This window comes from Bubalus bubalis, chromosome 13 (assembly GCF_019923935.1).
Source record: "Bubalus bubalis isolate 160015118507 breed Murrah chromosome 13, NDDB_SH_1, whole genome shotgun sequence".
Classification (NCBI taxonomy): domain Eukaryota; kingdom Metazoa; phylum Chordata; class Mammalia; order Artiodactyla; family Bovidae; genus Bubalus; species Bubalus bubalis.
In genome coordinates this window covers 10,810,474-10,835,331 of record NC_059169.1, presented here as the reverse complement: position 1 = coordinate 10,835,331, position 24,858 = coordinate 10,810,474, and the positions used below count along the sequence as shown (strand labels likewise).

Genomic DNA, 24,858 nt, shown 5'->3' with positions numbered 1-24,858 from the left:
TTTAAATTTAAGCTCTTCTGCTGTGTATGTAACTGTGTCTCATTGAGGTTTTAATATGCAATTTCCTCATGATGAAGGAAGTTACACATCTTTTCATTTTTGTTAACCACTGGCTACTCTTCTGGTGTATCTGTTCTATCTCTTGCCCCTTTTTCTACTTAGTTATCTTTTGTAACAGTTAATCAAAGTCCTTGTATTTTGATATTTGGCAAAACTAATACAATTATGTAAAGTTTAAAAATAAAATAAAATAAATAAAAGTCCTTGTATCCTGGATATGAACATTCTGTTGGTTATATGCACAGCAAATATTGCTAAACTGCATTTAAAAGTCCAGATGGGACTTCCCTGGTGGTCTGGTGGCTAAAGCTCTGCTCTCCCACTGCAGGGGGCTTGGGTTCAATCCCTGGTTAGGGAACAAGATCGTGCATGCTGCAACTAAGACTTGGCAAAACCAAATAAATAAATAAAAGATATAGGGTCATGAAATAAAGCAAACAAATAGAATACTAACATTGTTCACTACCTCACTTACAAGACAAAGGTAAACTATTTAAAAATCCATAAAAATTACCACAATCTGAATTTGAGGGTTGAAGTATACCCAAGTGACCCAATATTTTTTGCAGAAGTTTCAGGAAAAAGGCAAATATATTTAGTGACACAAAGGAGTGAATGAGCAGTAGTTTATCCAGGCAAGATGGCATTATCTTGGTGAAAAAGTGAAAAACAGCCCCTGACAGTTTGGGCTGGTAATCACAGCTAGGCTCTGTTGAGTATAAATGATTTCAGAGAACATGGACCTCAGCTAGGCCACTCTGACCATGATCAAGCCAAAACAGGGGCATGTTGTAATTATGTTTAAACAACAGTAAAACTCTGAACATTAACCACAAAAGGACCAGACATCCCCCTGCTCAGGCTGAGAATAGTGCTTGCTTTTTCTTTACCAACTATATAGCTTTAGCCTCAGTCTAGTCTGCCCTCCTTCTAGATAAGACTTAAGATAACCAGTCTTAAGAATCTCTCCTGCTTCCTGGCAGCTTCCAATCCAGAGCAAAGCTCCACTTCTTTAAACACTCCCAAACCACCCAGCACAAGCCCCGAATCCTAAAATTAGTCCCTTTCTAACACCCTCTTACTGAGAAACCCCATGTTGTATATCCTTCATTTTATCAAGCAGTAACTCATTGGAAAAGACTCTAATGCTGAGAGGGATTGGGGGCAGGAGGAAAAGGGGACGACAGAGGATGAGATAGCTGGATGGCATCACCAACTCGATGGACATGGGTTTGGGTGAACTTCAGGAGTTGGCGATGGACAGGGAGACCTGGCGTGCTGTGATTCATGGGGTCGCAAAGAGTCGGACACGACTGAGCGACTGAACTGAACTGAAACTCAATAGTGACAGACATAAGCCCTGGTGTGTTCCTCCTGGTGGTCTTCAGTTGGAGGGCATTGACACTGGATTCCCCAAGTGGAATAATCCAACAGCCTGAGACTATTTACTTGTTGGGACACTAAAAACAGACTTATCTCTAGGGTGAAATTACATTAGCCACAGACACTGAAACTGATGGCTAAATGAAATGATTAATTAATAATTTAAAAAAAAACCCAGAGGAGTCAGAAAAGGCACAATTATAGACTAAAAGTAGATTAGTGGTCCCTGAAGCTGTATGTGGAAAGAGGGATTAAATGTTAAAGGTCTTCTTGTTTGGGATGATGTTCTAAACCTATATTATGGTGATGATGGCCGATAAATTTGCTAAAACTCATTAATTTGTATACTTAAAGTGAGTGAATTGCATGTAAAAAATTATGCCTCAGTAAAGTTAACAAGAGTAATTCCAGAGAAGACCAGCTACCTGAATGCAGCAAACATTCTCTCTCTGTAAGCAAACTACACGACAAGCTACGTTGTAAGCAGAAATTTGGTTGGGACGTAAATTCAGAGCAAGTCAAACTGGCTATATGTGATTAGAATACCTCCATTTACATCACAGACATACAACCACTTCAGATGTGGAGTCTTTATACTTTAGTGTTTGTCTCTGTGGCTTTCATTCTTCCCGGTTCTGCTGGCTAAATAATCCTTCTTCTGGTACAATGCCTACTTTTAGCCTACAGATCAAGTTATGTTGTCCTGGGAACCACTTTTCATCTTAAAACTTCAGATATCTTGGCTCTGAACTACCATGAGTTGTGTTTACAGCCTCCAAGTCAATTTTATTTCCAAGTTGCAGTATTCAGACTGGGAGGGAAGAGGACAATGGGTGACTTTTTGTCCCTATCACAATTTTATATCAGAAACGGAATGGCAATGAGGTGATTTTTATCTTATGAAAAATTTCTACAGGCACACAACGAGCAGGGCACAACTGCCTCTCCTGCAACGTGACACGTAAGTAAGGCTGCCAGGTAAAACATACACAAGTCCCATAGAGTATTTGGGATGTACACAGACTTAAAAATTACTCATGGTTCATCTGAAACTAAAATTTAACTAGGATCCTGTATTTCATTTGCGGGTAGACATAGAAGCCCTGGGAATTGCCGAAAAACATACTGTCCAAATAACTTTGGCAAAAAAAGAGTCAAAGAACCAAACTCCAGGCTGTCAAACAGCCTTGCATCGGAGTTGGCAAAAGCTACCTGTAGCAGAGTAAAGGAGAAAAATCCTAAGTGTTAGAGCTGAATCAGAAATATTAGTTGTCTTGGGAGGAAGGGGAGGGTCACAGTCCAGGGAAGGATGGAAAGAAAACTTCATTTCTTATCAAGAATTTCTGATCAAGAATTCTCCACTCAGCCCTTCTGCGTGGCAGCGGCCAGAGAGCAAGCGCCTACAAGGAAGGGACTCCACTTTGCGGCCTGGATGACGAACGGGGCGATTTCCCCACTCCAGTCCCAAGGCACCTGGCAGGCGCACCTGCGCTAGGTAAACGAGAGAAGCCCGCCCAGACCGGATGCGGAAGTGAGGAGTTAGCTAAGCCCCGCCCCGCGGCTGAGCAACGCTCCGGCCGCGCCCACCAGGCCAGGCCTCGCGGGGTGACGTGTCTGAACTGTGAAGGCGGAGCGGGAACGAGGTCGCCGGAGTAGGAGTTGGCGAGGTGCGGCTGGCTGCTGGGCGTGCGCACGCGCAATCCGCGCAATGGGCGGGCCAGATTGCGTCTGGAGCCCGGAGACCATTGTTATAGATACAGGCTTCCCTTTTCCGGGTTTTCGCTAATGCTGAGCTCGGCGGATAGAGGTGGTGATGTGGGTAGGGAAGCGAGAAGACACGCCTTAGACACTTCTGCGGACTGGGTCTCCAGTAGCCATTTGACGGCGAGCCGTCAGCCCGTCCCCTTTCTTTCCTCTGTGAATGGAGGAGGATAAACGCGTGTGGAAAACGTCAGGTTTCTGTCAGCGCTGAAAGTCTATTGTTTTTCAGTCGCTCAAGTCGTGTCCGACTTTTTGCTATCCCATTGCCTGTAGCACGCCAGTTTTCCTTGTCCTTCACCATCTCCCCAAGCTTGCTCAAACTCATGTCCATTGAATCGGTGATGCTATCCAACCATCTCATCCTCAGTCGTCCCCTTCTCCTGCCTTCAATCTTTCCCAGCAGCAGGGTCTTTATCAATGAGTTGGCTGATCGCATCAGGTGGTTGAAAGTCTGTGACTGTCAATTCAGATCTAGAATTGATGTGGTCTGGCCAATTCCAGTACCAATTCCAGTAGTGTTCTCCCGTTACTAGCTGCTCCTTCATGTTCTAGATGCTACTGTAGGCTTCCGGGTGTAGAGCTAATGGGGGTGAGGGGTGGAGGCGGGGGTGAGGCAGTCCACAAATAACCATGTTAATGCCAGGTAGCAATAAGTGTTTTGGAGTGTCAGGGTTAAGCAGAAGAGTGGAATTGAGTGATTTAAAGATTTTATGAGGTTGCTATTGTCAAGAGTGGACGCTGAGAGGCTATTGCAGGAAGTAGTAGTACGAGAGAACAGATTTTGGCTCGGACTAGAGTGTAGCTGTGGATTTGGAAAGTATTGAAAGGATTTAGTGTACTTCAGCAGCCCAGCGAACACAACTTGTTGAAGGATGTATGTGGTGAGTGACGGAAGAAGAAATGTAGGTTATCTTATAGGTTTGGGGCTTGAGAAGCAGGTGATATGCAAAACAGGAGGAAAAGGTTGGGATAGGGCCAGTGAGATAGTGAAGATCAAGTATTTAGTGGCACCGCATAAACAGAAGATAGTGGACAAGAAATGTTCATTTTTCTGCCCCTTTCTACATGTAGAGAACATTTGCTTCCTCTTATTATATTGGAAATCTCTATGACTTTAAGTATGGAAGTGTTTTCACCAGCCCAAATAAGTTCAACAAATATGTTAACTGATTTGCTCCAGGGAGAAGCGACCTAGACAGGATCCCACCGCTCAGACCCCCTCAGCCTCCTACTCACCTCCTCCCCGAACCCCAGCTTTCCTTATAAAAATGGCTCCCTTTTCTCTTTCCTCTGCCCTGCGCTTAACGTGTATCCCGCCCTCTCTCCCATCCTCCCTTAATTTTCTCAACCATCTAAAGAAGATGGACAACCTTTTCTACTTCCCAATTCTCCCTATTACCTGGAACTTGATAAATTAATTTGCTCAAGGTGTGCACGTAAATGGATAGTAGTGTCCCCAAGCTGCAGTTCTTAGTGTGCATCTCTGCAAGCAAGAATTCTTCATTATTCTGGTTATCCCCACAGAATATAGATCAGTAGTTCTTAGCCTTTGGCTTGGTCATAGATTCCTTTGAAAATTTAATAAATGTTATAAAATTTCCAGGGCGGGGGGGAACGTGCAGATACTCACAAGAATTTAGATAGGGTTGCACAGGGCTCCACACTTTTCTGAATTATCCCTCTTAGCAAACTTGCCCATTCTTGAATTCTGAGCTGGGGGTACATCTGGGTTATAATTCCTTGCTATGTGGTCTAAATAGATGGCTTCTTCTGCAGATTTGATTGAAAGTTAAACATCAGAGGAATGGACTTCGTGAACAAAAACTGTGGCCCATACTTCCAGTTCTGCAAGGATCAAGCCATTTGCTACCGCAGTCACCCAACAACAGTGCACCCTGAGGGGAACTCAGGATGGAGAAAAATCAATATTCTGTGCTTTGGAGCCTGGCTCTGGATAGTTAAGATGCATATCTAAGGAATAATTTCACTGAACTCAGATGCTTGCATCCGCTCATACATACAAAAGCACTAAAATCTTTAACTTGAGATGTCTATTCTTTGTGATTAGCAGTAACCTTTTGATATTGGCCTAGCTATTTTGTTCCAGCCAAAAAACTCATATACATCCTGTCTCCTCCCTTACCTCTTGAGACGGGTTCTTCAGAGATATCTGAGAGGGGGTTTTCTATGCTATGTTCCTCAGTAAGTTCCCTGAATAAAACTTAAAACTTCCATGTTGTGTGTTTTCCTTTGTCATCAAAAGCAAATTTCTCCTGGAACAGTGTACCACACAAACACACACAAGTACGTCGTGCACACACTAGCACAGGCAGCGCATCGCTTCAATAGGAAAAGTGACAGAAATTTGCTCAAGTATGATCGTACCAGATTTCTATTTTGCATGAACTACATTTCTCACTGGGCTCTAGAGTATGCCCATGTCTTCCTTTGTAAAGAAATGTCAACCTTATCTTCCCCTACTTGTCTAGTCCCATTTTCCTCCCCATCTCATTTCCACTCACCCTTCAAGGGAGTCTTATTTAGTCTATGCAAACACTATGCAAAAAACAAACTGTCCCACGAAAGGAGCCACTGCATCCAGTGCTGGGAACCCGACCCTGCAAACACCTCTGAGTAGCTACTTGAAGATGGGGGGCTGGTTTCTCCCCTCTTTTTTTCCTTATCCTGTACCTACTGCTACTGCTGAGTCGCTTCAGTCGTGTCCGACTCTGTGCGACCCCATAGACGGCAGCCCACGAGGCTCCCCCGTCCCTGGGATTCTCCAGGCAAGAACACTGGAGTGGGTTGCCATTTCCTTCTCCAATGCATTAAAGTGAAAAGTGAAAGTGAAGTCGCTGAGTCTTGTCCGACTCTTAGCGACCCCATGGACTGCGGCCCACCAGGCTCCTCCGTCCATGGGATTTTCCAGGCAAGAGTGCTGGAGTGGGGTGCCATTGCCTTCTCCGATCCTGCACCTAACCGTCTCCCAAACTTCTTCCCTCCGCCAACTCATCCTTCATCAGCAAGTACTTTGTGTAATATTACAAGTCCGTAATGGGGGTTGGTGTGCCTAAGGCACTGAGGCGAGGAAAACTGGGGAAATGAGGCATGGCAGCAAGCCTGGGGCGCTGGGCAAGAGAGACACGCTCCCCGACGCCCCAAGGGGGCTCCAGATCGGAATTTGGAATCGGAATGCGGGCGCTGGAACCTCTCTCGTAGCAACAGCCCTAGCTGGCCCGCCGAAAACACGGAAAGTGGATTTCCTCGCCGCTCCCTCCCGGAAACTCCCCGGAGCGCTCGCGGCCGCTCGCACGGAGCATGTGCGGGCGGCCTCGCGCATGCGCCGTAGAGGTCCGGGTCGGTTTCTGTTGCGGAACCCGCGGCGTCTCCTAGCGCCACCGGAACTCTCAGTCGCGGGGCCGGCCTCCCTTAGCTCGGGCGGCCTGCTCGTCGTCTCCGAGCCTCGCCCCCGTCCCTCCTTCTCTCTCTTCCCCCTCGCGGCTCGGCCGCCTTTTCCCCGAGACAGCCGTCATGAGCGCGAGGCTACCGGCGCCGTGTCCCTCTCGGTGGTGGTTGCTGCTGTCGCTGCTCCTGCTGGGGGCGGCCCCGGGCCCGCGTCGGGGCGCCGCTTTCTACCTGCCCGGCCTGGCGCCCGTCAACTTCTGCGAGGAAGAGAAGAAGACCGACGAGTGCAAGGTGGGTGCGGCCCGGCGGACAACACCCCCCTCACCCTGCCCTGGGGGGAGCCGGGGTCCGAGGGGAAGGGGGCGTAGCCGCCGTGGGGCGGGGGTTGCGGTCGATGTCGCCCCTCAGAAGTGCGGGACCGTGGGTCGGAGGCGGCTCCGGAACGGCCTCGGTGAGCGGAGGGGGTAGGTTGTGGAGGACTCGGTGGGCCTCGGCGCGCCTCAGGTCTGGCGTGGCCAGGTCGAGCGAGCAGATGTGTGTGTGTGTTTGTGTGTGTGTCTATGTGTGTGTGAGTGAGTGAACCGGGTACAGTGAGCTGTGTGCGAGGTCGGTGAGCGCTCCACGGATAAGAGGGTGTGTTCGCGCCAAGGAAGGGGCCCCCGCCAGGTCTTGCAGGAACTCTTTGATCTCCTGGCTCCCTAAATTTTCTACTTTTCTGGAACCCTGGTCGGTTATGAGGTCTTGTGCTTTCTAGGACTTGGGGGTGAGGGGGTGTATTTTTAACCTCAAGATTAGGAGTCGCTTCCTTATTTGTGGAGTTTTTACACCCAGAACCGTGTGAATTGCGTTTAATAAAGAGTTGTTGTGATGGCTGAGACCGTTCATGTCTTAACCTTTTAAGTGTGTAAAAAAAAAAAAGTTTTTAGTATGCAAAAATATATATATAAGATCCCCCTGTTCAGTTTCTCTAAGACGATTTTGAACACTTGAGCAGGCGACAGGAGAAGGCGACGTTTTCTTCTTCCTAGGGCAGACCTTGAAAACTTTGTGATCTCTTAACGACCTTAAACCCAAGGCTTTCAGTTTAGCTACTTTGTAAAAGAGACATAAGTAACCTGCTTTGGGGTTATTCGGCATAGGGCAGGACAGTATACCTACGCAAGTATTTTAGATGGCTAAAACTTACCCTTTGGGGCGCGAGAAAAGTCTTTGAAACCATTAATAATTTTGACAATTCAAATAGTCGTTCAGCAGACTTTTACAATCTATAAATAGGTTTATTTACTAAGTTTGAATTTTTTAAGCTGGTGTTAATTTTATTACTACTAGCTTTACTATAGTTGTGAATTTTGAGCTTGTTTTAGGGCACTAAAGCTGTTAAATTTTTCATGGCATTTTACAGTTTCTGTTTAAAAAATTGGATCCCTAAAAATATTTGAAGATCTTTAAATTCCACGCAGGTTAACAGCGCTTCAGTACGGTGACTCTGGTACCTTGCAGTGCAAGGCGCTTTCACTCTCAGAGTTCTGACTGAAAAAAAAAACAAACAGTGCTTCCAAATGGAAGAGAGAGCTAGTCCCACAAGCACACTGGTTTTTCCAGTAAATGGTGTAGTAACCAGCCTTTAAAACGTAGTGTTTGGTCTTTAAACTTAACAGCAATTGTGTATTGTATAACTAGTGCCTATAGAGACAAAAATATTCCTGTCTCCTAGGAAACTCAAAGGTCATAAGCTTATGACAGATTATCAGAATGTGATGTTATAAAAGATGTATGTCCAAAGTGCTCTGAAACACAAATGAGGAAACATCTGTGGATTGGAGTCTTCAGGGAAAGCTGCAGAGAGGAAGTGATATTTGAGATGGACTTCAAACATGAGTATGAGTGAAATTTACAGGTGTTCTTCCGGTTAGGTAATGGTTAGGTAATTTTGTTTCCTCGACAGGTCCTTTTAGGTAGCTACTTTTAAAACTTTTAAAATAGTAAACTCTTGAATAATTTCAGGGAGTCCTTTTGGCCTTTTCATTCTCACAGATGTAGGAATAAAACAGGCAAGACAGATCATGTTTGATTTCTGAGATATTTGGATTTCTTCTGTGTGGCCAGCTGCATTCACATCTTGGTCAGTGGTAGCAAATCTCAGACCAGTACAAAGATGTACTTTTAGCACTTTTCCCCTAGAATTTGACTAATTGGTTTAGGGAATTTAAAGTATACTTTAACATTTCTTCTCTTTGCCTCTCAAAGGAGAAAAACTAAACAGTCTAAACTTTCATTACATCAATCAGGGAATTAATAATTTTTTCTCATCATTCCATGTTTGTTAAGGAAGACAGTCTTCTGTACACTGTTAGAAAAATGGAAAAAACTTATTTTTAAAATTGGAACTGGAATTGTGATGTGGGAATAATTATAAATAATTATTTATAATTATAAATATATTGAAATATATTAAAGTTATAAATATAATAATTATTATAAATGATTATTTCCAGAAGATGCTTTTCAGTTCAGTCGCGCAGTCGTGTCTGACTCTTTGCAACCCGCAGCATGCCAGGCCTCTCTGTCCGTCACCAACTCCTGGAGTTCACCCAAACCCGTGTCCATTGAGTCGGTGATGCCATCCAGCTATCTCATCCTCTGTCGTCCCCTTCTCCTCTTGCCCTCAATCTTTCCCAGCATCAGGGTCTTTTCAAATGAGTCAGCTCTTCGCATCAGGTGGCCAAAGTATTGGAGTTTCAGCTTCAAAATCAATCCTACCGATGAACACCCACGACTGATCTCCTTTAGGATGGACTGGTTGGATCTCCTTGCAGTCCAAGGGACTCTCAAGAGTCTTCTCCAACACCACAGTTCAAAAGCATCAATTCTTTGGTGCTCAGCTTTCTTTAAGTCCAACTCTCACATCCATACACGACCACAGGAAAAACCATAGCCTTGACTAGATGGACCTTTGTTGACAAAGTAATGTCTCTGCTTTTTAATATGCTATCTAGGTTGGTCATAACTTTCCTTCCAAGGAGTAAGCATCTTTTAATTTGATGGCTGCAATCACCATCTGCAGTGATTTTATGTTAGGAAATCAGGAGTTGGATGAACTGGGCAGGTCATTGATAACCATTTCCATCAATTTTTTTTTCCATCTGTAAAATAGAGATTATCATATTTGCTTGTTATATGGTGGTGGTGGTTTAGTCCCACCTAAGTTGTGTCCCAACTCTCTGCCCATGGGATTTCCCAGGCAAGAATCCCGGAATTGATTGCCATTTTCTTCTCCAGGGGATCTTACTGACCCAGGGATTGAACCTGGGTCTCCTGCGTTGCAGACAGATTCTTTACTGGCTGAGCCAATACACACTGCTTATTATATATTCCCCTTGAAGGATATTTTGCCTTCACTAGAGAGAAAGTACAGTACTTATCATTGTTGCAGTATTATGCAATATTCATAGGTATAGAGATGAATCAAGTTTATCTTCAGGGTAACTGTAATTTATGGACTATAGTCTTTACATATCCTGTGAAGTCCATGTCCTGTATCTGGCTCACTATGTATACTGAGAGACAGTCAAAAGAACCCTGAGGATTCAGTTATTTTCTCCTCTCAGAATTATTTTATGTTCAATTTACTATCATAGAATCAGGAATCCAGTGAACATCAAATCCTATTCATATTCTTCTAGCTTCTGATTTATGATCTTCATTTACCTTTATAAATAGTGTGGCTGTGTTCTGTGGCTTTTTGTGTGCGTGTATGATTTTTTTTTAAGCTTGGTATCATTACATATACATTTGAGCATCAACGTAGTGCACGTTTTCATGAGGTTTTTATTGAATATATAGTATTTCATTGTGTTAGTATACTATGGTTTATTTCTTGCTTACAGGGCATTTAGATTGGTCCCGATTTTTCTCTACTACAAGTAACATTGCTAGGATGTATTTAGCAGGAATTACTTGCATATTCACAAATTACTTGTTCAAAGGCAAGAAACAATTTTATAGCCCTATTTAATATCACCAGGCTTTTTCCAAGAAAGATTTGATTTACAGTGCCTGTATGTATGCTAAGTTGCTTCAGCTGTGTCCTACTCTGACCCCCCACGGGCTCTGTCCTTGGGATTCTCACAGGCAGTCATACTGCAGCAGTTGCCACGCCCTCCTCCAGGGGATCTTCCTGACCCAGGATTCAGACCTGCGTCTCTGTCTCCTGCATTGGTAGGCGGGTAGTTTACCACCAGCACCACCTGGGAAGACTGTCAAGAGCTAAATGACTCCCTCCATCTCCTCAATATTTTATAATTTTTATTTATAAATTTAATAGCTTTGTCACAGTACCCAAAACAGGTTTTTAGTGCTGCATTACTTTTGCTGCTATTGAGGTTTCTCTTTTAATTTTTTTCTCTTATTTTGTTAGTTTTTGAAGCCACAGTATTAAAGAATTAAACCATGGTATAAAGGTTCGTCTAGTCAAGGCTATGGTTTTTCCTGTGGTCATGTATGGATGTGAGAGTTGGACTGTGAAGAAGGCTGAGCCACGAAGAATTGATGCTTTTGAACTGTGGTGTTGGAGAAGACTCTTGAGAGTCCCTTGGACTGCAAGGCGATCCAACCAGTCCATTCTGAAGGAGATCAGCCCTGGGATTTCTTTGGAAGGAATGATGCTGAAGCTGAAACTCCAGTACTTGGGGCCACCTCATACGAAGAGTTGACTCATTGGAAAAGACTCTAATACTGGGAGGGATTGGGGGCAGGAGGAGAAGGGGACGACAGAGGATGAGATGGCTGGATGGCATCACTAATTCAATGGATGTGAGTCTGAGTGAACTCTGGGAGTTGGTGATGCACAGGGAGGCCTGGCGTGCTGCGATTCATGGGGTCGAAAAGAGTCGGACTCGACTGAGCGACTGATCTGATCTGATCTGATTCCTTTCCTCTAGCATTTTACTTTCTTAAACTCAGGGGATAATGTGTTGACTACAATAAGTAGAATAATCCCTGGTCAAGAGTGAATAGATCTTCACAGGGTAAAATGTGCAGTTAGCTTTAGACTGAGTCTTAAGACTTCTCTGGTGGCTCAGATGGTAAAGCGTTTGTCTACAATGCGGGAGACCCGGGTTCAATCCCTGGCTTGGGAAGATCCCCTGGAGAAGGAAATGGCAATCCACTCCAGAACTATTGCCTGGAAAATCCCATGGACAGAGGAGCCTGGTAGGCTACAGTCCATGGGGTCGCAAAGAGTCGGACACGACTGAGCGACTTCACTTAAGTGTACTGAGTGGCATTCTAATGACTAATAGCTGAAGATTAGTGAGCAGTTCACCCTTGCTGCTTTTAACTTTCAAGCAATTATTTAATGGCTTGTGATGTTCTTAGATGAAAGATTAACATTTTCTTTCCTGTCTTAGATGAAAGATTTAAGATTTTCTTTCCTGTCTAGTAAGGGGAAATGACCAAATGTACCCCCTAGTGGTTAAGAAAAAAAGTTTGAATTAGTTTAACAACTTTTTTAATTAAAAAATCAGAATCTCACTTTTAAATTTCCTTTCTTGGTAGTTATTTTTAGAAGCTTTTAATAAATTCTGTGTCTGTTATTTTGGGAGCAGTTGCATTTTATTGTGGAATTAGTCAAATTTAAGAAAACAGTTCTAAACGTTCTGAACAGATACAAGAATGAACATTCATTTACGTGTTTTAACTTGACCATAGAGACAGTTTGGAATTTTTGAAATATTTAAAGAAAAAATATTATTTACACGTGTGTGTGCATGTTCGGTCATTTCAGTCGAGTCCAACTCTTTTCGACCCTGTGGACTGTAGCCCGCCCAGGCTATTTTGTCCATGGAATCCTCCAGGCAAGAATACTGGAGTGGGTAGCCATTCTCTTCTCCAGGGGATCTTTCCAACCCAGGGATCAAACACGCATCTCCATTGCAGGCAGATTCTTTACTGTCTAAGCCATTAAGGAAACTCCTTTTTTTTTTTTTTGCATGAAATTTTTTTAAAGCTGTGGTTATTTATTATAGTGGATGTGAAAGCTAGAATTAGGAAAGCAGGCATGATTGATATAGATAAAATACGGTCCTACTGTCTCTGGCTCTCCATAGAAGGAAGCCCTGCAAGAGATGTGTTTTTGAACAAGACGGCAGCCATGTGCTGCACATGCAGACACACATAAGTTCTAGAAACTGGTCTGTGCTCTTTCGGCCTCAGAGCCCAGTTCCGGAAACCCCTGCTTTGACTCTGACTTGCAGTGTACTATCACCACGCCTTCTTAGTCAGTGTTGTACTGTAGTTAATTGTAGCTCCTGCCTGTCTGCGCTCTGTGAGGCCATTCTTTGTTGCCATGAAAATTAACTAAGTATCTATGAAAAGCTTTGTGAGAAATTGGTGAATGTATTTTTCTCTAAGAGAGTTTTTCTTACTCTGACCTTTGATTCCTATTTAGTACCCTTTATTAATAACAGTGATAGAGACTGCAGTTTGTATACTTTGTGTGTGCCAGGTATGTATTAACCTTAGTTGATCCTCAGAACAGTCCTGTGGTTTTTAGATGGGGACCCTGAAGCCTGGGTAGGATGCAGTGCCCTCTAGTCAGGACGAATTGAAGCTGCAGCTCCAGGAGTGTGTGAGTCCACAGCCTGGGCTGTTCACGTTGGAATCCTGCTGGGTCTGCGGGCCGAGCAGGTACCTCTTCTGCTGCCCCACCTGCAGATGCCCAGCTTGTAATCCTGGACTTGCACGGTTGCTGCACTTACAACAAAAAGCTCTTTATCTACGTAATCAGTTTTTAACCAGTCACATTTTATATGTCTGCTCCTTCCGTTGATACAGTCTAAAGTTGAAATTTTATTTTTTGATGGGGGAGTGGAGGAAGAACCTTAGGATCTAGGAGAGCAGCTTCTGGGCCCTGTAAACAGTGAGGTAACTCAGAATTTATGAATTCCAGCACGTCTGTTGGGATTTTTAAATTACATCAGAGTTAAGGTTTTCCTTCTTTAGACATTTTCCTACTATGGACTTCTCCAATATTAAAGTAGTTGAAGCTTCCATAGTTTTCCTTTCCTATGGCTATACCTTGGCTTTCCCCACTGGCTCAGCTGGTAAAGAACCCACCTGCCGATGCAGGAGATGCAAGAGACAGGAGTTCGATCCCTAGGTCAGGAAGATCCCCTGGCGAAGGAAATGGCAACCCACTCCAGTATTCTTGCCTGGGAAATCCCATGGACAGAGGAGCCTGGCAGGCTATAGTCCATGGGGTCACAACAGTCAGACACGACTTAGTGGGCGTGCACACATACCTTGGTATCTCAAATCTTTTTGTGACTAGTCACTTGCATTGATCATTGTACGAAGTGCCTTTTTTTTCTTTTTTTGGCCATGCTGAGCCTTCATTGCTGTGTTCAGGCTTTCTCTAGTGTGGGGAGCAGGACCTACTCTGTATAAATTGCGGTGCATGGGCTTCTCATTGCCATGGCTTCTCTTGCAGAGCAGAGGCTCTAGGGCAAAGCGGGCTCAGTAGTTGTAGCACACAGGCTTCGTTGCTCCATGGCATGTGGAATCTTCCCGGACCAGGGATTGAACCTACATCCCCTGCGTTGGCAGGCAGATTCTTAACCACTGGACCACCAGGGAAGTCCCCAAAGTCAAATTTCTTCCCTGAGATTTCCCTCTACCTTGAAAAACAATAGTAGGTGTAAGATGGGACACACGTGATGGCAATTGTAAAAGCAGAATCAAAGCCAAGGAACAAGGAAATGGGAAATGCGGTCCTGTAGCAAGAGGTACCTTGAAGCCATAAAGTAGGGTGTAGTTGTGACCAAGGAGAAGGAGATAGCAGCCCACTCCAGTATTCTTGCCTAGAGAATCCCGTGGACAGAGGAGCCATGGGATTCTCTAGGTGGGCTGCTGTCCATAGGGTCGCACAGAGTCAGACACGACTGAACCAACTTAGCAACAGCAGTTGTGACCAAAGTTGGGGTCAGAAGTGGAATGGGCAGATGGGGAGTAGAGATAAAATTGTACGTTTGGGAGGAGAAGGATTTAGAAGGGAGATGATAGAACTCTCTATAAAAATATTTTCATAAAAGATTTCTTAGGGTGATGTTGTAATCAGTCTTGTTTTGTCTGTCTTGCTTTAGGATTTACAGTCTTGCTTAGGATTACTCTGTACCTTTCTTATGTTGTCACAACTTTTCATATGCTTGTAATAACTCATCTTGGGACAGTCTGAAAGTGGGGATGTTGAAAGTAACCTTAAGACTCTTCAGAGTCATGTCAGATTTTGGAGTTGGCAATCTCTAAGGCAGATTTCCAGATGGAAATGCATTTAATTAATGTAGGGATGCGAAATAAAGATGTTTAGAATGAAAAATGACCCTAACGTTAATCAAATACTGCTCTCTTATAGCGATTGCCATTTTAATAAAAAAGCAAGCTAAATCCCATAGATTTAGAAAACTAACTCCCAGTAGCTACCCCCAGAACACATAAATAGCTTTGTCACTTTTTTCTTTTACTTCCTTCAGTAATGCCCTCTCTCCCCCACCTGGATTATAAATTCTTTAAAAGACAAAGCATTCATGCGTTTTATTTTATTACAGCATTCACAGTGTCTAATACAGGACATTATGGGCTTTGAATAAATGTGTTGATTGAATGAATTTCTCATGGCTTTTCAGGATTTGTCGTTATAAGTGTTCTTTGGTTTTCACATACATTGCAAATTTTAGTATTTCCACCAATTTATTACTTCTTTTGAAGTCATCCTTCCTGCTTCTGACATGTTTCCGCACTAAATTTTACTCTTTCATCTTTATTTCTTATTGCTTTCATTTGGCTTCTGTCACTTCATAATATGACTGAAGTCCACTCTTATCTTTAAAGCCTTTTCTTTTTCCAACTTTTAACTGCAGCAATTTTCAAAATTCAGAAGAGTTGAAAGAATAATGATCAGTATATCCACCGCTTAGCCCTCTAGAACCAACATTTGTTTAAATTTTCTTCTATTTGTTTTATCTGTGTGTGCACTTAACATTTTTTAGAGACAAATGTCATGTTTGTAGCGTACTTTTGCCCTTCATGAAACCACATACACTCACTGGCAATCTTAATTCCTTTCTCCTTTCTTGCGATTTTTAACATTTATCCTACTGTCGTATTATGAAGATCTAGTAATACTATTTTTATGATACTTATAATACTTTTGAGATTCATTGTTTGATTGTAACAGTCAATGTTTAAAATAGAGTGTTATAAATGTAGCATATTTACAAATATATTGTAAGTTGCTATATTGTGTGAAAAGGTATCATTAATTTTAATTTACAATTCTTATCGTGCTTTATTTTTTAATTTTTTAAATTAAAAACATTCTTTTGTCATGCCCAGAGCATGTGGGATCTTAATTCCTCCACCAGGCATCGAACTCTCACCCCCTGCCATGGTCTTAACCACTGGACTATAAGGGAAGTTCCCTTAGAATGTTTTAAATGAGATGTCTTAAATTTTCAAAATCTCACAATGTAAAAAAGGTAGAATGAATGAAAGTGCTACAAAAATAGCCAAGATGAACTGAATATCCAAGATGTGTTTGATTAGTTCACCAAATGACAGGGAAAGGTCCATAATTTAGTGGTAATATCAATGATGGACCAACTTTCCTATAAAAGTAATTGGAAAAGTGTCAGAAGGAGAAAAATGGAGGACTGAGAGCAGCAGAAATTAAAAGTGGTAGCAGCAGTTCTTTACTTGCTTTTCTGAGCCAGCAGTCCAGTTTTTGAACTTTTTTCTTTGTCTTAAAGTAGAGCAAGTAATCCCTAGGTCATAAGGTTATTATGAGACTTGTGCTTGATAATTATTACCTTCCCCTTCCCTAGACTAATAGCCAAGAAGGGAGTAATGAATAGGCATAAACAGTAAATGAGAAGCCACTGTCCTTAGTATCTTTAATGAGAGGGAGATGGGACAGCCCCTCGCAGAAACCCTCAAGGTTATCCTTACACTGATAGGTATTCAGATTGAAGAAGGTCCAGTTCCTCTTAAATAATAGACAGTAATAGCGATCTTTAGCTTACAGTTAAGCATTTATTGTTATAGTTTAGTCACTAAGTCATGTCCAACTCTTTTGTGACCCCACGGACTCTAGCCTACTGTCCATGGGATTTCCCAGGCAAGAATACTGGAATGGGTTGCCATTCCATTCTCCAGGGGATCTTCCTCACCCAGGGATTGAACCCCTATCTCCTGAATTGGCAGGCAAGTTCTTTGCTCCTGAGCCACCAGGGCTCCCAGTTAGACATTTAATTTATTAGTTATTGTGTGACAACTATGAACCTGTATTGTTTTCTTTTTTATTATTACATCATTCATTCTTCACATTCAAAATTACTTGCCTGTAAGCACATGTTTATTAACAACAGACCTAGGATTTGAAATGAATCCAGAAGTCTAACTCTATTCTCCCTCCATACTGAAGTTTTGTTCTCTATTTGTATGTTGTGTGTTAGTTTTTGTTTTTAGATGAAAGATGTGTGGGAAGGATTTTTTTTTTTTTTTTTTTTGCTGTTTTGGAAAATTTTGTGGACAGCCCTCCACAAATTGTAGACATCCTTATAAATCATAAACCAAGAATGAAATATGTTTCTTAGGTGATGTTAACATTTTTGTTATTAGGAGTAGAATTCGAAGCTACTTTACCAGATCAGGAAAAGTTGATAGGTAAATTTAATGGGATGTTGATACTAGACAAAATGCTGAGTGTGAGATGGATAAAAACTAGTAATGTACAACTAAGAAAATAGCGAGGGAGAGTGTGTGAGTCTTTGGGCTCTAGCCTGAGATGGAGTAAGTGTGGTAATAATCAGTTTAAATGATGCTAAATTTTATAAACAGAAGACTGGCAGGATGTCTAGAAGAGAAATTTTCCTGGCTTCTAGAGCTTGATTCAGAGACTTAAAGTAGACTTAGAGGAAGCCAGTGAATTTGATTTCTAAAGTTGTGACAAGATAGTTTTTTTAAAAGGTTAAACTGGAATTTAAAGTGTTGTGGGTTTCCTAAAGGGGAGTGAAGTAGGGAGTAAACAGTTCAGTTCAGTTCATTCACTCAGTTGTGTCCGATTCTTTGCAACCCCATGGACTGCAGCACGCCAGGCCTCTCTGTCCATCACCAACTCCCGGAGCTTACTCAAACTCATGTCCATTGAGTCTGTGATACCATCCAACCATCTCATCCTCTGTCGTCCCCTTCTCCTCCCACCTTCGATCTTTCCCAGTATCAGTCTTATCAAATGAGTCAGTTCTTCGAATCAGGTGGCCAAAGTATTGGAGTTTCAGCCTCAGCATCAGTCCTTCCAATGAAAATTCGGGACTGATTTCCTTTAAGATAGACTGGTTGGATCTCCTTGCAGTCCAAGGGACTCAAGAGTCTTCTTCAGCAGCACAGTTCAAAAGCATCAATTCTTTGGCGCTCAGCTTTCTTTATAGTCCAACTCTCACATCCGTACATGACTACTGGAAAAACCATAGCCTTGACTAGACGGACCTTTGTTGGCAAAGTAATGTCTCTGCTTTTTAATATGCTGTCTAGGTTGGTCATAACTTTCCTTTCAAGGAATAAACATCTTTTAATTTGATGGCTGCAATCACCATCTGCAGTGATTTTGGAGCCTAAGAAAAGAAAGCCTGTCACTGTTTCCACTGTTTACCCGTCTGTCTGCCATGAAGTGATGAGACCAGATACCATGATCTTCGTTTTCTGAATGTTGAGCTTTAAGCCAACTTTTTCACTCTCCTCTTTCACTTTCATCAAGAGACTCTAGTTCTTCACTTTCTGCCATAAGGGTGGTGTCATCTGCATATCTGAGGTTATTGATATTTCTCCCAGCAGTCTTGATTCCAGCTTGTGCTTCATCCAGCTCAGCGTTTCTCTTTATGTACTCTGCATATAAGTTAAATAAGCAGGATGACAACATACAGCCTTGACATATACCTTTTCCTATTTGGAAAGCAGTCTGTTGTTCCATGTCTAGTTCTAACTGTTGCTTCCTGACCTACATACAGATTTCTCAAGAGGCAGGTCAGGTGGTCTGGTATTCCCATCTCTTTAAGAATTTTCTACAGTTTGATGTGATCCACACAGTCAAAGGCTTTGGCATAGTAAGTAAAGCAGAAATAGATGTTTTTCTGGAACTCTTGCTTTTTCGATGATCCAACAGGTGTTGGCAATTTGATCTCTGGTTCCTTTTCTAAATCCAGCTTGAACATCTGGAAGTTCACGGTTCACGTATTGTTGAAGCCTGACTTGGAGAATAAACCATGGGGAATGGTAAAAGGGGAGACAGACTTCCAGAAGTATCTTAGGCTAATTTGGATCTTAAATTTGCAAAAAGAAAGATGTGAAATGTTTTAATTTACTAGTAATATTAAGCTCTTGTAGTAATAAAAAGCCACTGGGAATATACTTCCAGAAGCTCTCTTAAAGTGATATGAAACAAAGAGTAGTAAATTTGGTCATAGGTAAGTTAAGAAAGTATATTTGAAGGAAAAGAGTTAAAAAGTATATCTTTGAGGTGATGAGCTCTAAACTATCAGTTATAAAACTTAAAAAAGAGATGAAGAGTGCCATTGAAGAATTGATGCTTTTGGCCAGAAAGGCTAATGAAAAGTAACAATGTCATCCTATACGTATATGAAACTTTGATGTCTGTATCTTGAATTCTGCCTATAATTCTCAATGGTACACCTTTTAAGAAAGATATGAGAGTAGGGCATGATCAAGGAGATATGACAATTCAGAAGATTAAGACCTTTCCGTTTTGAAAGATTAAGACTCAAAGGAGAGATGAGAGAAGTCAGAAAATGAGAATAGGGTTTTCCTTGGGTCTTATAATCCTACAGCCAAGAGATGTACCATGAAACTTCAGAGAGAACATCATAGGCTAGGAAAATATCTTGCCTCATCCATTAAGTAGAAATGGAAAAAACTTTTACTCTAAATTTATATGCTCTTCAACAGTGTCCTAATTTTTTTTTTTTTAATGGCATCAGATCTCTGAACCTTTTGCCCTGTTTTGGGTTTCCAAAGATGGGCATTGAAAGAACATTGAAAACTACTTGGAAAACAGAGCTCGGGGCTGAACTCTAGGAGTCCAGTCAGCTTGCTTTCTGTTTTGTAGGGTCCTGATCTAAGAATTATGTTTACATTTTTAAGTGATCAGAAAAAAATTAAAAAAAAAAATAATATTTAGAGATGAGTGAAAATTACATGAAAATCACATTTCAGTGCCCGTAAATGGTTTTACTGGACTGCAGCCAGGCTAATTCACTTCTGTAATGTTTGTGCCTGCTTTTGCACTACGATCGCAGAGACTGTCCAGAAAAGCCTAAAATATTTACTCTCTGGCTCTTTGGGGGAAAAAATTTGCCAACGTCTGGGATAGACTAACATTTGAGTTATTTTTTCAGGTAAAGAAAAGTTTGTCATGACTAAAGGCTATATAAAGGGTACTAAGCAACATTTTATTTTTTTTTTTTCCATTACCATGCTGTCCTATGTATAAGCCATTAGTCTCCTGTGACCTCTTAAATGTAAAATTTTAAATAAAAATTTAAATTCAGATCTTCAGCTGCACTGACCACATTTCAAGTGACCGACCGATGGTCTCGTGTGACTGGTACCTACTGAATTTGACAGTGCAAATAAGGCTGTTTTCATCATTGCTTAAAGTCTCTTGGACATTGCTGCTTGATAATACTTACATAGTACTCTGTGACAGGCTCTGTTCTTGAATCTTCTCAGAAACCACTTGCAGCAGAGATTATTATTACCTTCATTCTACAAATGAAAAAACCAGGGCCCTGGGAAGTGAAACTAGTTGTCCAGGATCCACAGCTAGTAAATGTCAGAGTCAGGATTTAAACCCAGGCAGCCTGGCTTCAGAGTCTGTGTTTTTAATCACTTTGTACTGAACAAGGTCGAGAGTAAGGAGTGTACTTAATCGTAGCACAAGGAAGTTAGCTTCTGTGGTGAAAATGTGGCTCTGGGGATTTTGAGACTCAAAACATAAAAAGTTGTATAGAATATAGTAGCTATATTCCTTCCTGGAAAGAAATGTAAAGATGTGAACTGGACTAACTTTTTAGAAGCTTTTATTTTTCATAAGATAATATTAAGTAGAGTGCTTGGATTCTGGTGTATCTGTGAAGTATTCTGGTGTATCTGTGAAGTATTCTGGTGTATCGGTGAAGTACTCTGGTATATCTGTGAAGTACCCTGGTGTATCTGTGAAGTACTCTGGTGTATCTGTGAAGTATTCTGGTGTATCTGTGAAGTATTCTGGTGTATCTGCTATGAAGCAGTGTTGACCCCCTTATAATTAGTGAAAATTATTTTGGCAGAGTAAGCTGTCACCTGGAAATTTTGCCTTCAGAACAGTTACAAATGTTTGTGATAATTACTCAATCTGTAAGGTTAAAATATCAGGCCCTAATTGTCTTCTTAGCCAAAATGACCAGTGATACATTCTTGAATATTTTACACGAGGAGACAGTTAAACTTTTTTTGTGTTTGAGACAGTGTTGCCGTTGAGTTGTCATTTTATTTGAGTACAGTTTTAGGGGGTTTATGTGCTACTGTTCCAGTACTGTGTACAGAGGCTGATGTCTTCCATTGCTGATCATGAATACTGGAAGAACATTTTAGTGGGTGAGCAGTGTAGTTTGGGCATTCCGTATTCTGAGTATCATTACATTTATTTGGTTTTTTTAGTATAACAGATTCATGGCACTTCATGTATTAGGCACTGTTTGATGTACTTTATAAATGTTAAATTCTTATACCTCTGTGAGATAAATAACTATTATCCCCATTTTGCAGATAAAGAAACTGAAGCACCCATGAGGAAACTGAGATGTTAAATAATTTAATCAAGGATAAATAGTGGAGCCTGGAATTTGAACCCAGGCAAAGAGGCCCCAGAGGTCTACTCTTGCCAACTGTTTTGGTATTTTTCCAATGATAGTGTATTAGTTTTTGAACATTGAACATCTTGTCTCACTTTTGGGGTTTTGACAGGTATAGAGGACTGCTGACAGCGTTAGTAAATGAGATAAAAATGGGAGATGTGGCTTTATGCACTTGCAGGTAGCCTCATGGTCAGAGTCCAGAGGCAGCCATAGTGATCTAAGCCTATAAAATACAGGTAAACAGCTCCTGTTTGTTTGTTTTTGATTAGCACCAAAAGTACTTCAGGGCACAAATTACTTACTGATATTTTCAACTGAAGAATTCTGTCCTGAGTAGCAGTGAGCCACACTATTGGGAGAGGGGTACATGGGGTTCTGTGGAACTTCAGATATGCCTTGGAGAAATTCAGGGAGCTTCAGTAGGCAGGCGTGGCTTTAAGTTAGCCCAGGTTTCCTAGGAAGTTCATTCAGCTTTGCTCTCTCTGCCCTGTTGTTAAACTTGATTTGGTCTTCATGAATTTCTTCTCTGTTACTGCCTTTGTAGTTAGCATTCTCAAGTTGATCCTTTAAAGCTGTCCTCCAAAGCTAAACCATGCTGTCGTCGTCCATCTGCTGTCTGCTTAAGAGCATGAGATTGTATTTCTAGGACAGTTGATCTGAAAATTTCTTAACCTACCTGGCATTTCTTTTTATTTCTTTAGGAGTCTGATGATGTTTAATAGCTAATTTTCTATCAATAGGCATACTGCGATATGTGTCTAGTTTTTTAGTGGACAAGTCTGCAATATACATTCTTATATATGGTCTCTTGTGCATGGTTGATTTTATTTCTAGGGGGTAAGTTCTCATAAGTAGGAGTGCTGGGTGGAAGATTTTATGTATTAATATTTTGCTTTTCAAAAGGCTATAACCACTTCACATTTCAAAGATCCACAGATGTTATATATAGCTTTTGCAATTTTTTGGCCCAAGTTTAGTAGTATCTCAGCTTAGTTAAAAATGTGTCTCAAATTCATATCTTCAGATTTTTAAAAATAAATGCCATGACTGTTTATCCTCCTACACTTAGATATCTCAAAGGCACTTCAAACAAAACATATCTAAAGGCAAACTCATGATCTCTTCCCCCAGACCTAATCCTCTTCTGGTGTCCTTTTTTTTTAACTTGTCCAAATCAGAAACTTGGACAAGTAATTTGTCTCTGGTCTTTAAACTTAAGACATTTTTAAACTCTAATCTTTACTCTCTCTCTCTTTCTCTCTCACACACACAAAACAATCAAAGTCCTGTCAAAATTTATTTTCAAAATATTTCTTGGCTGCATCCATTTCTCTTTTTCTTCTTGCTGACAACATTTTTTCAATGCTTGAATGCTGTGAGAATGTTTTTTTTTTTTTTAATTGTTTAAAAATTATCTTTGTTACAGAATGAAATACTGGACATGAAAACCAGATTTTAAAAAAAAACAATCTATATAGATGTGGTGAATGATTTATTTTAAATGTCTTATTACATTTGTTAGAAATTTTTAGAACATATTGAAAACATTTAGAAAATATTGGAGACATTTGCAGCTGAAAACTAGTCAGTCAGTTCAGTCACTCAGTCATGTCCAACTCTTTGCGACCCCATGGGCTACAGCACGCCAGGCTTCCCTGTCTATCACCAACTCCCAGAGCTTGCTTAAACTCATGTCCGTCGAGTTGGTGATGCCATCCAACCATCTCATCCTCTGTCGTCCCCTTCTCCTCCTGCCTTCATTCTTTCCCAGCATCAGGGTCTTTTTCAATGGGGCAGTCCTTCGCATCAGGTGGCCAAAGTATTGGAGCTTCAGCATCAGTCTGTCCAATGAATATTCAGGACTGATTTTCTTTAGGATTGACTGGTTTGATCCCTTTGCAGTCCAAGGGACTCTCAAGAGTTTTCTCCAACACCACAGTTCAAAAGCATCAATTCTTTGGCGCTCAGAATTATTTTGTTGTAATTTAAATGCATATAAATCTACTCAGTGCATGGATTTATAAGAGAACTCTTTAAAGTGAGTTGGATATCATAAAATTTCACGTTTCAAAAGTCAAATTCCTTTTCGGTTCTAGGCATGACTTAAGTTTTGGTCTCCAGTTGCTTATATTCTCATTCTGTATTTTCTCATTTTCAGGCTGAAATAGAACTATTCGTGAACAGGCTTGACTCAGTGGAATCTGTTCTTCCTTATGAATATACAGCGTAAGTTTCTCGACTTGGTTTTCATACGAAATTTTATGTCTCATCAGGATTTTGTGCATTTAGAACTTTACTTTCTCCACAGTTAGTGGTAAGTTCACATGCATTTTAAAAATGTACAGGGCCTGAAAACATTTTTAAAGGGGGTATTCTTTATTTCTAAAGTAGGTTTACAACGTGGGATGTGATCTCTTGATGTTGCTTTGCAACACCAACTGAAACTATGGACTGTGGACTTCCTTTTTTACCTGATGGACAAATAGCCATCTTGCTTTCTTTAATTTTTTTGATTATTAAAAAACCCACATAGTTTTAATCAAAATCCTTGTGTCCCACATAATCAGTCCCCAGGAAAAACTGCTTTGTTGTCTGCCCCCTGCATTTTTTTCTCTGCATATTCTAATGTACCTGACACATTTTTGTTTTAAATAAAAGTAGGTTTATATATTTTATTTGCACCTTGTTTTTCTCACTGAATCTATTGTGGACAACTTTTCTATGTTAATACACAGCTGCCTCAGTCTTTTTAGTAGCTGTTTATTATCCCTTTTTAGAGATCGTGTGAAGTCTATTTATGCTTTGTTTCACTAATTCTCTGTTTATGAACATTTCATTATTTCCATTTTTGGGATATTATAAAAAATTCTGCATAAATATACTTTTTTTAAAATTTGAGCACTGTGTACCATATTGGGTGTAAAATACAGTTTCTGAATTTTCGTTGGCTTCTAAATTTCTGCATTATCTAAGTTTTGAAAAAAAAATGTTTACTGTAGAAAAATACACAAAAATTTAAGATAATCCTATGGGAATTCATAATCTTAAACATGTATAAGAGGAGGATACAGAATTCATGAGCTAATGGACCACAATTTATGTAACTGTTGGAGACTTTTTTCCTAGTTTTTGTTAAGTAAACAAATCTCTCTCCTTAAATCTTTGTGAATATTCTTGGGAAAACTCAGTGGATCTCTTACATCCAGTAGATGAAAAATCTTCATTAGGAGACTTCCTAGCTCTAGTTTTTATCACTCCAGATTCATCTTCCTTTTACGGCTCTAAC

General features: G+C 41.0%; 1 protein-coding gene and 1 long non-coding RNA gene across 2 annotated transcripts in view; both read left to right on the top strand.

The window, feature by feature from the left end:
- Window positions 1-1,511: 1,511 nt before the first annotated feature.
- Window positions 1,512-5,436, top strand: LOC112578408. Its single transcript, XR_003102657.3, has 2 exons — window positions 1,512-3,110; window positions 4,981-5,436. It is a non-coding gene; the product is annotated as an uncharacterized LOC112578408 (long non-coding RNA).
- A 1,150-nt stretch (window positions 5,437-6,586) lies between these two features.
- The window catches only part of TM9SF2 (transmembrane 9 superfamily member 2), a 53,502-nt gene continuing 35,230 nt past the window's right edge, over window positions 6,587-24,858 (top strand). The window contains exons 1-2 of the mRNA XM_006043901.4: window positions 6,587-6,900; window positions 23,731-23,798. Coding sequence (XP_006043963.1) covers window positions 6,736-6,900; window positions 23,731-23,798 — 233 coding nt within the window. The 5' untranslated portion in view covers window positions 6,587-6,735. The remainder of the gene's footprint in view (window positions 6,901-23,730; window positions 23,799-24,858) is intronic.